The sequence below is a fragment of the Pocillopora verrucosa genome, chromosome 1 (genome assembly GCF_036669915.1).
Source record: "Pocillopora verrucosa isolate sample1 chromosome 1, ASM3666991v2, whole genome shotgun sequence".
NCBI lineage: Eukaryota > Metazoa > Cnidaria > Anthozoa > Scleractinia > Pocilloporidae > Pocillopora > Pocillopora verrucosa.
The window spans coordinates 4,301,176-4,314,894 of NC_089312.1; the positions used below are offsets into that span (position 1 = coordinate 4,301,176).

At 36.5% G+C, this 13,719-nt stretch overlaps 2 protein-coding genes across 2 annotated transcripts; both read right to left on the reverse strand.

Moving 5' to 3' along the window:
* Window positions 1–1,749: 1,749 nt before the first annotated feature.
* LOC131800135 (ficolin-1-like) lies at window positions 1,750–3,536 on the reverse strand. Its single transcript, XM_066161353.1, has 3 exons — window positions 3,482–3,536; window positions 2,054–2,179; window positions 1,750–2,003 (listed from the first exon to the last, which is right to left on the reverse strand). The coding sequence occupies exons 1-3, from the start codon at window positions 3,534–3,536 to the stop codon at window positions 1,750–1,752; spliced, it is 435 nt and encodes a 144-aa protein (XP_066017450.1).
* A 2,666-nt stretch (window positions 3,537–6,202) lies between these two features.
* On the reverse strand, window positions 6,203–9,289 carry LOC131800188 (microfibril-associated glycoprotein 4-like). The gene is made up of 4 exons (XM_059117883.2): window positions 8,960–9,289; window positions 8,145–8,259; window positions 7,272–7,698; window positions 6,203–6,724 (listed from the first exon to the last, which is right to left on the reverse strand). Exons 1-4 carry the CDS (start codon window positions 9,281–9,283, stop codon window positions 6,481–6,483), a joined length of 1,110 nt encoding a protein of 369 aa, XP_058973866.2. The 5' UTR covers window positions 9,284–9,289; the 3' UTR covers window positions 6,203–6,480.
* Between the last annotated feature and the right edge of the window lie 4,430 nt (window positions 9,290–13,719).

The window sequence follows — 13,719 nt, forward strand, 5'->3', positions numbered from 1 at the left end:
GGACGTAACATTTGGCAGTAGGCAGACCGCTGTATCGATAAAATTTTGAAGATAATTTAGAGACGTGTCTATAATTTTGGCAAGATGTTAGTTTACTGAAAATGGTAATGCACTGGTGGCAACCTAAGTATGAGTCATAACAGGCCTCCATAACTTTATTGTGCATCATATTCGATTATACAAGCTAGTGGCATGAGAAATTGCAGGTAGTCCGCTGTGATCAGCACGGTGTTTTTCCCGGATCTTTGGCCTCGTGACGAGAATAAAGGATCGTATTAAATTACAACTCGACGTTTAGAGGCAACAAGCGTCATCTGCAAGTTATAATCCGTGTGTTAAATATCAATGAGTGCTGCATGTTATCCGACTAAAAATTATTTCCATAACATCTTATCAAAAAATGGATGGAATTGTGTTCTTCATGAAGGCATTTATTTCTAAAAAACGACATTTCTTAAATTAGGCGCTTGATGAACTATAGCCATAAGGCGAGTCATTTCGCTTAGAAGGTCGTTCGACATATACTTGTACTTATTGAAAGTTCTGCTTTTATACGTTATACTCCTTCTACGATGTTCGTTCATTTTCTCACAAAGTTACTTTTCCATAACATAGGAAAAGGACACCATTATTTTTTCATAATACGGAGTCGAAGCTTCATCTCCGTGCGTTTAAGTGAGTAGTAAAGCCCTTTGAATTGTCTACAGCAAACTCCATCGACGAATTAGTCAGATGGACCACCATAGTAGATGCCGTTGAGATTCGAGTCGTGGCAATTATTGTACCACCAGGCACCTTTTCGTTCTTACTATCTTTGGTCGAAAACTGCATCCTACTAGAAACATAAGCGAGAGTGAGAAAAAGATCATAGACATTAACTGTATGAGTCACCCTTTGTCATAAAATAAACGGTACTATTCCGAGCAGCACTACCCCCTCCTTGTAATCACCGTCGGGTTATTTGAAAAAAGTTTCATGAGCCTCGGGTTAGTTCACATGAGAGTATAAATTTAAAAATATCAAGGAGAAGGTTTGGCCGTAATTGAGAAGAGAAGGAGAATCATCCTAAACTAAAAGCCTCTTAGAAGTCAACTTTTCTCTTTCGTCATTTCGCGTTTTTTCTCACCTCAGAACATAAAGAGGTTTCAGAATCAGAATATTACTTCGCCTAGAATAGTTATTGCTGACCGATTGATTTCCTTCTTTTTTGATAAAAAATTGTTGCGTTAACTGTTATGATAAAAAATGTCTGGATAACAGCAGATATGTCACGAATTGAAGGAAATATACGACATTTTTTAAAAACATGTTTCAACAGTTCTACTGTCATCTTCAGTACAAAGTTAAATGTAAAGTGTAAAACGAAATGCTCATTGGACAAAACAAACAATAGAACAGAACATTGAATGCAGTTAAAAGAAACTTTATCAACTTTTTCATATTCATTTGAAACTTTCCTTGTAACAGCACACAATAACTGTTTGTTTCTATTGTTTCTATTGTTTGTTTTTGACTTTTTATAATCAGAACTGAAGATGACAGGAGAACTGTCGAAAATATGTCTTTAAAAAATGTCGTATATTTTCTTCAATTTATGATAGAAAATCGATAAGTGCCTCTTGGCTTTGCCGCCGAACATTTGTTGATCGAAATACATCACGGTCTCACCTAATGATGCGTAGCCGTAAGAGAAGTTTAAAGAATTGACTCGCTCAGCTCATATCACTTTGAGCCTCGTTCAGATTTCATTTATCTTAGAGATTGGTGCCCAACCATAGAGTCACCAGCCGTGCCAGAGTATCCTTCAATCAAAAGCCTGTACTTATCAGCCTCGTCTGCCACCTTAAAAGTAGTGTACTCAGCGTAGGTGATGTTCCCTTCAAAGTCTTCCTGGTCAAATCTCAGCATTTCGTCATCAGAGTCTGTCAAATGATGAAGATTATCGTTTCCAAGCCAGAACTCGCCATTAGGATTTCTAAAGCCGTATTTGTAAGATTCCCACCCTAGAAAAAAATCTACAGATCCGTCCAAACGTCTCTGAAAACGGTCCAACCTCCACCATCCGTATTCATGTCACATAACACTTGCACTGGTTTTCCGTCATCGAGATTAATGGTGTATACGCCACTGGAATTCCAACCGTGTCGAAGCAGTTCAGCGCAGCTGTCTGGTTCTATAGCTTTGAAATGGTACCAAAAAACAAGCAAACGAACAAACAGACATAGAGACACGTATGCAAAAGAAAAAAAAAAACTTAACTAAATTTGCCGCGTAAAATGCACCGTACAAAAGACAATAAACGTCTGCCGAATAGAGGGCCACGCGACTCGTGAACATAACTTGTTATAGTTGCTCTAACATTATCGTTAGATCTTAGTTTCTTTCGAATGCTTAAAAGTATGTTCGAGACTTGTGTCTTTCGCCTCCTTCCAGTGGCGGCTTCACTAGCTACTTCGATACGCCTGAAATTCAGTAGGGAGTCGGGGAGAGTTATCCTTTGTCAGGAAGCCATGGCTTCAAGCCATGGCTTCAAGCCATGGCTTCTAAGCCATCTAAGTAATTTGTCGGAGTGTGCTTGTGTTACTGCTTAAAAACATTCCGTAATCGTCTTTTTCTGCTTGAATTCCTAAATTGTTAAGGCCAAACCATGCATATGACAACTCCAACACCAACCGCAAGTTGGTCCTCTATAGCCATCTTTACATTTGCATCTTACGCTTATGGAATCGCTTATCTTACAAGAGCTCTATATTTTGAGAGATGCTAACTTGATGCAAAATGCTAACAGATATAAATTCTCAAATCCAAATAAGATAAAATTTGCAAAGGCAGTTCTGAAAATTGAATTGCTAGATTTTTTCGCAAAAGGCGTGAATTTTTTTCCTTAGGTATTTGATCTTTAGATGTTGATGTCCTTTAAAGAAAGCTGAGTGGTAAACTACTGAAATTGGTAAAGAATATTTTAAATCAAAGGATATTTTTTTATGAAGAAAACATAAATGCTGCCTGAAGAATGTCTTTTTCTTTTTCTTTTTTTTTTTCGTCTTCTTCCACGTTGTACCCATTACACAATACCTGTATTCCCCTGTAGGAAAATTCGTCATCTTGAGTGAAATTGTCCGCAGCAAATCGATCAGAGTCGCTTTATAGTTGACATTTGAGTCTTTTCCCGTCTTCTGCCGGTCCAAAGTTGTAAGACAGGCAACGGCTTTCATCCACACATTGTAGCTGGCAAGCACCTTCTGATTCCTCTTCTGTTTCCTCGATTACCCTCCCAAGAAGCTTACGTCCTCTCATCTCTGTCGCAAAGTTTACGGCATGTAAATCATCTGTTTATTCGACCAAGTCCTGATACCAAAGTTACGGACAAAGCGATTAAGGACCAGAACAAGAACATGTTATGTGTTCATTGAGTTGAATGTTGACACAAAGTTTGACTTATGCACTGCTAATCTCTCCCTCCAATTCCTGGTCGACTCACATGATTTATTCATTGCTATGGTTTCAATAACTTTAACAGCAGGTTCAACATTCATGTATCTGAATAACACTTACTATTCATTTCTAATCAACTCACAACGGTGTTCAGAGATTTCTCAAAAGTTTAACGCGGGCCAGAGAGCCACATTTCCTTTTACTTACGTGTTACTCTTATCCTTAATGCACTTAATCCACATAAGTCTTTTTATTTTAAAACTGATGATAACCGTTAAAAATCCCTTAATCACGCAACCCTCTACAAGAAAAAAAGGAGTTAAATATTCAATTCATCCAACAATACTTGTAATTATATATCGAAAGGATCCACGTAATACGAAGAAATGTTCTATTCTCCACGTGCACGTCAGTTTATTTCCAAACTCTCTTTTGTCGCTTCCTTAAATTTCGGAAAAACAAATAGCGGTTAAAAATTCACCACGTTGAAATCTTTGGAATCGTTGAGATCTCTTTTTTTATATTTACAGCTTCTCCCTGTATCGTCGAGCTTTTCCTCAAGTTACTGTCGCTTGGTAATTGAATTCTCCAAAGACTCTTCTTGCGCTCGTTTCTCGCCTCTTTTACGGACCCGCAGAGAATCCGCAGAGAAAGCACCAACTTCAGCAGCCTATCTAAATCGGTCGCAAACTTGACGAATTATTTACCAAAATAAAGGAACGTTCTCGCTCCATTCGAATTTGGCGGTAAAATTGATGCATGCGCAAAAGAGCTAAGACCCATTCTTGAGCGCTAACCGTGATACGACACTTGAACGCCTTCGAAAATTGCCTATCGTAATTTTAAGAATTGAAATTTAACCGATTAAATCCTAAAGCTTTGGTATTTCAAAGTACATTTTGTTGGTAAAATTAATCTCTATCAAAACGTCTCTTATTAATCGTTCCAAATTTTCTATATTGTTGAATCCCACCGTTGGTAAGGGCCTGGTCGTCGAGACTTGATATAAGCTTTTGTTAACAATGAGTTTGATATGCTGGATTGGCTGTAACCCATATTTCGTGTTCTCTATGGTTCAAGACTGCTTTCTTCATTTCTTGATGGATGCTCTCCGATAAATTGACCAATTAGAATCAGAGTGAAGTATACAAACCACCATGTTCATTAATACTTTTTCCGTTTAGAGCAAGGATTTTTTTTAATTTGGATGTTAAAGATAAATTCGAACATGTTGATAGTTTCCTCGGCCATTGTTCTCGCTTTTTCGAGCCATCGAAGAATTAATACTCAAAAGCAACGTTGTGTAACGTCATCTTACCATCACTATAAGATATATGAAGAAATAACGCGCTTATAATCGGCTGAAAACAAGTGCATTTTTAATGTAACACGAATGCAATGTTGTAACACGAGGGCAAATTATAGATAGCGCGCGCGATATCAGAATATCGTCACGACTTATCTTGACTTTTTGGGATGCCTTTTCATGTAAATCATTACTAAGAAGTAACATGATTACACGTGCAATTTTGAGTAAATAATTACTTGAAAATTATATAAGACTACAAATTGCACTCGCCCTAAGGGCTCGTATAATTTTTGTTCTCTTTGAAAAGTTTACTTGTGCTTGTTATCACCAAATTGCACTCAAATTAAATAGTAGTAGTGTTATCGCTAACACCTTCATCGTGAGACCTCAACTTATTCATGAATATTCAAAGCTAAGGATTTAAGCAGGTGTTCCAAAAAAGAATCAGAGGAAGATATTCACTTTGTCATTCAAATTTCAGCGACCTCTTAATTAGAGACACATATTCCGTGCACATCTAGATATTAGCAATTTCGCTGCAGTTCCTAGTTACCAGCAAATAATTATAATGGCTATAGAATCAACCAGAACACAGATGGCCAAATAATATATGTCATTAATTCGAGATTAAAAGTAAGCGATATTATAGAACGTTTCAATTTTGATAACTTTGGTTTGTGTCCATCTTTTTACAGGAAATAAAACTTAATATCAAATAAATTCTGCTTATTTTGCAATTTTCTCTAATCTTAATTTGAATTCGTCTTTACATGGTCAGCATCTTACGTCTCGTTTTTCCCATCACGAATTATCAACTCTTTGAACAAATATTTTTATTCCAAATAACGTGATGAGAAATTATTCGGGGAATGGCACCACCACTGTGTAGACCAGCTTATCAACAGTGTTTTCAAAATACTTTAGATAAGTTTCCTTAATTTTAGCAACACTTAAGGTGCCTCTTGAGGGAAAATATACTAGTATTCAGACAACTGTATCAACAATATTCTCAAGATAATTAAAAAACTCGTCTTCAGTTATGGCAACCTGCGAGCGAGCTCAGTAAATATATGCAAATATTATTGAACTAATCTAAGATTTTGAAAATATTGCCAATTCAGAATCTTACTTCCTGATTGATCTTAAGGAGGTCTCATAATATTTCATTGTCGTAGAAGCTGAAATGACCTTAAGCCGAAAGGATCAGTGGACGTGAAGATACTTTAGAGACGTGTCCATAATTTTGGCAAGATGTTAGTTTACTCAGTGAATATACAAATACTTTTGAAATAAAGTATAACACTGAAAATGCTAATACACTGAAGTAACTTAAGAACGAGTCTTAAGAGACTTCCGCAGCTATTGTTAAATTTTTCTATACTAGCCGGATAAATTCTATAAGTCATGCCACAGTTAAGAGTAAGTGAAGCTGTAGTTGAAACTTTATTGTGCATCATATTCGATTATACAAACTAGTGGCATCAGAAATTGCTGGTAGTTGGCCGTGATCATTACAGTATTCTTTGGATCTTTGGCCTCGTGACAAGTATATTAATTACAATTCGACATTTTGAGACGACAAGCCTCATCTTCAAGTTAGAATCCGTGTGTCAAATATCAATGAGCAATGTTTTTTATCTGTGAAATAGGTCTGCTTTTAAACGTTACACTCCTCATACGATGTTCGTTCATTTTCTCACAAAGTTAATTTACCATTACAAAGGAAAAGGTCACAACTATTTTTTCATAATACGTGGTCGAAGCTTCATCTCCGTGCGTTTAAGTGAGTATTGACGTCCTCTGAATTGTCTCCTGCAAACTCCATCGGCGTATGTTTTGGTATGTGGTCCACCACAGTAGATGCCGTTGAGATTGGAATCATGGCAGCGACTGTACCACCACGCACCTTTGAACTTCAAAGCACACTGATATTCGGGACTTTTGTCGTTTTCCTTATCTTTGGTCGAAAACCGCATTCCACTAGAAATATGAAAGAGAGTAAGAAAAAGATTACATATATTAGTCGTATGAGTCACCCTTTGCCACAAAATAGACGCTACTATTCCAAGCATCACTTTGATTACCGTCGAGTTATTTTTAAAAAATTTCATGAGCCTCATGTTAGTTCAGACGAGAGTATAAATTAAAAGAGGTCAAGGAAAAGGTTTGGCTGTGATTGACGCAATAAGGAGAATCTTCCTAAACTAATAACCTCTTTGTTGTCGACTTTTCCCCTATTGTCATTTGGTGTGTTTCTCACCTCCGAACATAAGAGGTTTCAGAATCAGAATATTACCTCGCCCAGAATAGTTATTGCTGGCCGATTGATTTCCTTCTTTTTCGAAAACAAATTTTTATGTTGACTGTTATGATAGAAAAGCGTTAAGTGCCTCTTGGGTTTACCGCTGAACACCTGTTGATCGAAATACATCACGATCTCACTTATTAATGTGTAGTTAATAGAGTAGTTTAAAGAATTTACTGGCTCGGCTCATATCACTTTAAGCCTCGTTCAGATTTGATTTACCTTAGAGATTGGTGCCCAAGCATGGATTCACCTGCCGTGCCAGAGTATCCTTCAATCAAAAGCTTGTACTTATCAGCCTCGTCTGCCACCTTAAAAGTAGTGTACTCAGCGTAGGTGATGTTGCCTTCAAAGTCTTCCAGCTCAACTCTCAAGATGACGTCATTCGAGTCTGTCAAATGATGAAGATTATCGTTTCCAAGCCAGAACTCGCTATTAGGATTTCCAAAGCCGTACTTGTAAGATTCCCATCCTAGAAAAAAATCTACAGAGCCGTCTAAACGTTTCTGAAAAACGGTCCAACCTCCACCATCTGTATTCATGTCACACAACACTTGCACTGGTTTTCCGCCATCTGGATTGATGGTGTATACGCCACTGGAATCATAACCGTGTCGAAGCAGTTCAGCGCAGCTGTTTGACTCTATAGCTATGAAATGGTACAAAAAACAAGCAAACGAACAAACAGACATATAAACAAGTCTACAAACAAAATAGCTTAACTTAATTTGCCGAGTAAAATGTATCGTACTAAAGACAAAAAAAACTGCCTAATAGAAGGGCACGTGGCTCATGAACACTTATGAATAGTTGTTCTAAAGATTATTGCGAGGATCGTAGTTTCTTTCCAATGCTTAAAAAGTATGTTCGATACTTGTGTCTTTCGCCTCCTTCCAGTGTTGGTCTTCTCTAGCGACCACGATACGCCTGAAACTCAGTGGGTGGTCGGGGAGAGTAATCCTTAATCAGGAGGCCATGGGTTCAACATTCGTTTAAGCCATTTAAGTAATTTCTCGGAGTATATAAATGTTTTTTGCTGTTTGAATTCCCAAATTTTTAAGGCCAAACTATGCACGTGACAACTCCAACACTAACCGCAAGTTGGTCCTATGTAGCCATCTTCACATTTGCATCTTACGCTGCCATCTTGATAGTTGGGAATACAGATTCCTTTTTCACCGCAGATGGAATCGCTCATCTCACAAGAACTCTGGAATTTGAAAGATACTAACTTAGTGCAAATGCTAACAGGTATAAATTTTCAAATCCAAATAAGAAAAGATTTGCAAAGATAGATTAAATTCCAAGATTTTTCTACAAAAGAAGTGATTTTTATCTTTAGATATTTAACTATCGATATGTTCATGACTTTTAATAAAAGCTGAGTGATAAAAGACTGAAACTGGAAAAGTATATATTAAATCAGAGTATTTTTTTTTATAAAACAAATAAATAATGCCTGAATAATTTCTTTTCTTTTCTAACATGTCTTTTCCTGCGTTGTACTCATTACGTAATACCTCAAAGTTTGCCGAATAGTAGAGCACGTGAGTCATGAACACAACTTGTTAACAGTTGTTCCAAAGATTATCGGTAAACGACTGAAATTGGTAGAGTATACATTAAATCAGAGGATATTTTTGATGAAAAAAATAAATAATGCCCAAAGAACTTATTTTTTCTCTAACTTGTCTTTTTCTACGGTGTACCCATTACGCAATACCTCAAAGTTTACCGAAAAATAGAGCACGTGAGTCATGAACAGTTTTTTCCAAAGATTATCGGTAGACGACTGAACTTGGAAAAAGTATATATTAAATCAGAAGATATTTTTAAGAAAAAAATAAATAATGCCTAAATAATTTTCTTCTCAAACTTCTCTTTTTCCACTGTGTACCATTACGCAATACCTGTATTCCCCTGTAGGAAAACTTGTCATCTTGAGTGAAATTTTCCATTGCAGCAAATCGATCAGAGTCGCTTAGTTGACATTTGAATCTTCTCTCGTCTTCTGCCGGTCCAAAATTGTAAGACAGGCAACGGCTTTCATCTACACATTGCAGTTGGCAAGCATCTTCTGATTCCTCTTCTGTTTCCTCGATAACCCTCCCAAGAAGCTTGCTTCCTTTAATCTCTGTCGCAAAGTTTACGGCATGTAAATCATCTGTTTTTATTCGACCAAGTCCTGACACTAACGTTACGGACAAAGCGATTGAGGACCAGAACAAGAACATGTTACGTGTTCGTTGAGTTGAATGTTGACACAAACTTCGATTTGTGCACTGCTAATCTCTCACTCCAATTCCTGGTCGACTCACATGATTTATTCATTGTTATGGTTTCAATAACAGTAGGTTCATCAGTCATAAATATGAAAAACACTTACTATTCATTTCTAATCAACCCACAACGGTGTTCAAAGACTTCTCAAAAGTTTAATGAGTGGCCTGCTTTTTTTAAACACGTTCTCTCTTTGTTAATTAGTCTTACATCGTGTGGTTTGCCTGTTTCGTTTGTTTTCTTTTCTTTCTTTTGATAGTCAAGAATAAATAAGGTGCGTTTCGAATAGCTATGTCAATAGATAGGGTGAATCAAACTTTTCATTTAACATTTCGTTACAGAAAATTTACTCGGTCATCAAATGTCGCTTAAATATGGGAAAGACAGAACGGAAGAACACTCTTCACGTCCTACTTTCCAAGCACAGTCTCCTATTTGGAGATTCTGGGATAATTTCATGTAACTAATTTCACTTCAAGCGGTATAAGTTTGACAAAAGGAGTCAGCCGATTTCTGGTTCACTGACTTAGAAATTTGTCGCTTCTATCACGTTTTTAAGTTATCGAAATAGTTATTTAGGTTAAATACTACAATTTTACAACGAAGACTGAGGTGTATTCTAGCCTGATTTGTATAATTTAAACTTTGTAAGTCGTTCAATTGTTCAAATAAGGATGCTTATGCTCATCGCTCTAATGAAGAGCACGAATTCGTTATTACTCCGTTCATTTTCGAGAGAACTTGAATGAACATACGTGGCTGCATGAGAAGAACCAAACATTTCAGCACGACATCAGTCGGTCATCAAGCGTCGTTTAAACAAGCAAAGGGAAGAACGAAGGAACGGAAGAAAACTTTCACCTCCCACACACAGTGTCGGGATTCAAGGATAAATCTATGCAGCTACGTTTCGTCAAGGAAAAACAGGAAAAAACTGCTTCCTATGCAAAGAGGTTAAAAAGCCTTTGACGTGAATCAACACAGAGACGAGGACCAGTTATGTGCATGAGGAAAAGTTGCTTTTTCAGGCCTTATTTTCACTACTGCTTATGCAGTGTTCATTACTGCGAAAATCACTCTCATATTTATCCATACTATCCATAAGCTTGCATGAAAACCAACATATTTATGATGCTTTTTGTTTTCCTAAGAAAGAACCAGTTGTATTGTATCAATTGTGCGATGCGCCATACAATCTTTTTTTTTTCTTTTTTATATTAAGTATTTTCTGACTAGAGGATCAACTATCTGCAAAACTTATAGGCGTGTCAGCCGATTTTTTCAATTTTTGGCTCCTGTTGATAATAATCTCCCTGATCGTTTAAAACTATTCAAGGGAAGGCTTCCTTCATTTTGTTATTCTCAGAGCTCGTTGTCTAGATCTATATCTGTTGCATTTATCACGTAGTGTCCTGAACTGAAAACTTAGAAACAACCTCTCCCACAATAACGCGGGCCAGAGAGCCACATTTCCTTTTGCTTACGTGTTACTCTTATCCTTAATGCACTTAATCCACATAAGTCTTTTTATTTCAAAACTGATGATAACCGTTAAAAATTCCTAAATTACGCAACCCTCTACAAAGAAAAAAAAGAGTTAAATATTCAATTCATCCAACAATACTTGTATTATATTTTTTCTTTTAAAGCATCCACGTAATACGAGGAAATATTCTATTCTCCACGTGCACGTCTGTTTATTTCCAAACTCTCTTTTGTCGGTTCCTTAAATTTCGGAAAATCAAATAGCGCTTTCTTTTTCTTACCTCTTCCTATCTTCACGACTCAAAAGTTTAGTACCGATATTATTTACAAGAACAAAACTATTATCGTATGATATCAGAACATAACCAGTAAATTCCATTATATTCCATTTCATGAGATACATCGTTAATTGCACGGTTAGTTATCCATATCAAACTAGTTTCCCATGAGTGCGAACATTTCCTCTAGTTAGCGTCCAAGCTGGCGCGGACAATGCTTTCCCTACTGCGGTTGCGCATTACAGTATCAGTATCAGTGTGAATTAGTGGCAATTTACATTTGTGAACATGGCGGCTGCAAAGGAAAAGAGAGTCCCAAAATGATACTTTGACGAAGTCTTTTCAATGGGGGTTTTATTCAGAAAGAAGACAAGAACAAGAAAAACCTCAGCCGTAGAAAAAATCGGAAAACGAATGAAAATTCACTACGTTGAAATCTTTGGAATCTCTGAGATCTCTTTTTTTATATTTATAGCTTCTCTCTGTATCGTCGAGCTTTTCCCCAAGTTGCTGTCGCTTGGTAATTGAATTCTCCAAAGACTCTTCTTACGCTCGTTTCTCCCCTCTTTTACGGATCTGCAGGTAATCCGCAGAGAAAGCACCAACTTCAGCAGCCATTTAACCTATCTAAATCGGTCGCAAACTTGACGAATTATTTACCAAAATAAAGGAACGTTCTCACTCCATTCGAATTTGGCGGTAAAATTGAGATTCCAACATGCGTGCACAAAAGAGCTAAGACCTATTCTTGAGCGCAGACCGTGATACGACACTTGAACGCCTTCGAAAATTGCCTATCGTAATATTAAGAAATGAAATTTGACCTAGTAAATCCTAAAGCTTTGGTATTTCAAAGTAAATTTTGTTGGTAAAATTAATCTCTATCAAAATGTCTCTTATTAATCGTTCCAAATTTTGTATGTTGTTGAATCCCTCCGTTGGTGGGGGCCTGGTCGCCGAGACTTGATATAAGCTTTTGTTAACAATGAGTTTGATATGCTGGATTGGCTGTAACCCATATTTCGTGTTCTCTATGGTTCAGGACTGCTTTCTTCATTTCTTGATGGACGCTCTCCGATAAATTGACCAATTAGAATCAGAGTGAAGTATACTAACCACCATGTTCATTAATACTTTTTCCGTTTAGAGCAAGGATTTTTTAAATTTGGATGTTAAAGATAAATTCGAACATATGGATAGTTTCCTCGACCATTGTTCTCGCTTTTTTGAGCCATCGAATAATTAATACTCAAAAGCAACGTTGTGTAACGTCGTATTATCATCACAATAAGATACACGAAGAAATAACGCGCTAATAATCGGCTGAAAACAAGTGCATTTTTTTATGTAACACGAATGCAATGTTGTAACACGAGGGCAAATTATAGATAGCACGTGCGATACCACAATATCGTCACGACTTATCTTGACTTTTTAAGATGCCTTTCTCATGTAAATCATTACTAAGAAATAACATGATTACACGTGCAATTTCGAGTAAATAAGTACTTGAAAATTATATAAGACTACAAATTTCACTCGCCCTAAGGGCTCGTATAATTTTTGTTCTCTTTGAAAAGTTTACTTGTGCTTGTTATCACCAAATTACACTCAAACTAAATAATAGTAGTGCTATCGCTAACACCTTCATCGTGAGACCTCAACTTATTCATGAATATTCAAAGCTAAGGATTTAAGCAGGTGTTCCAAAAAAGAATCAGAGGAAGATATTCACATTGTCATTCAAATTTCAGTGACCTCTTAATTAGAGACACATATTCCGTGCACATCTAGATATTAGCAATTTCGCTGCAGTTCCTAGTTACTAGAAAATAATTATAATGGCTATAGAACCAACCAGACACAGATGGCCAAATAATATTTGTCATTAATTCAACAATAAAAGTAAGCGATATTATAGAACGTTTCAATTTTGATAACCTTGGTCTGTGTCGATCTATTTTAAGGAAATAAAAATTAATATAAAAAAAATTCTGCTTATTTTGCAACTTTCTCTAATCTTAATCTGAATTCGTTTTTACATGGTCAGCATCTTACGTCTCGTTTTTCCTGTCACGATTTATCAAATCTTCGAACAAATATTTTTATTCCAAATAACGTGATGAGAAATTATTCGGGGAATGGACCCACCACCGTGCAGACCAGCTTATCAACAGTGTTTTAAAAATGCTTTGGATAAGTTTCCTTAATTTTAGCAACATTCTAGTTTACTCACGAAAACTGATTAAAAATTCATTTGACCTGATTGGGGACACTGAACATAATACATAATCAAGACTCCTTTTTCTTTTTAGATGATTCCAAGGAGACCAATGATACTTCAGCTTTGCAAAACCATGCTCATTTATAAGATGTGGAAAATATGACTTTTAAGATGAAGGGGCCTCTTGAGGGGAAATGTTCTAGGATTCAAACAACTGTATCAACAATATTCTCAAGATAATTAAAAAACTCGTCTTCAATTATGGCAACCTGCGAGCGAGCTCAGTAAATATATGCAAATATTATTGAACTAATCTAAGATTTTGAAAATATTGCCAATTCAGAATCTTACTCCCTGATTGATCTTAAGGAGGTCTCATAATATTTCATTTTCGTAGAAGCTG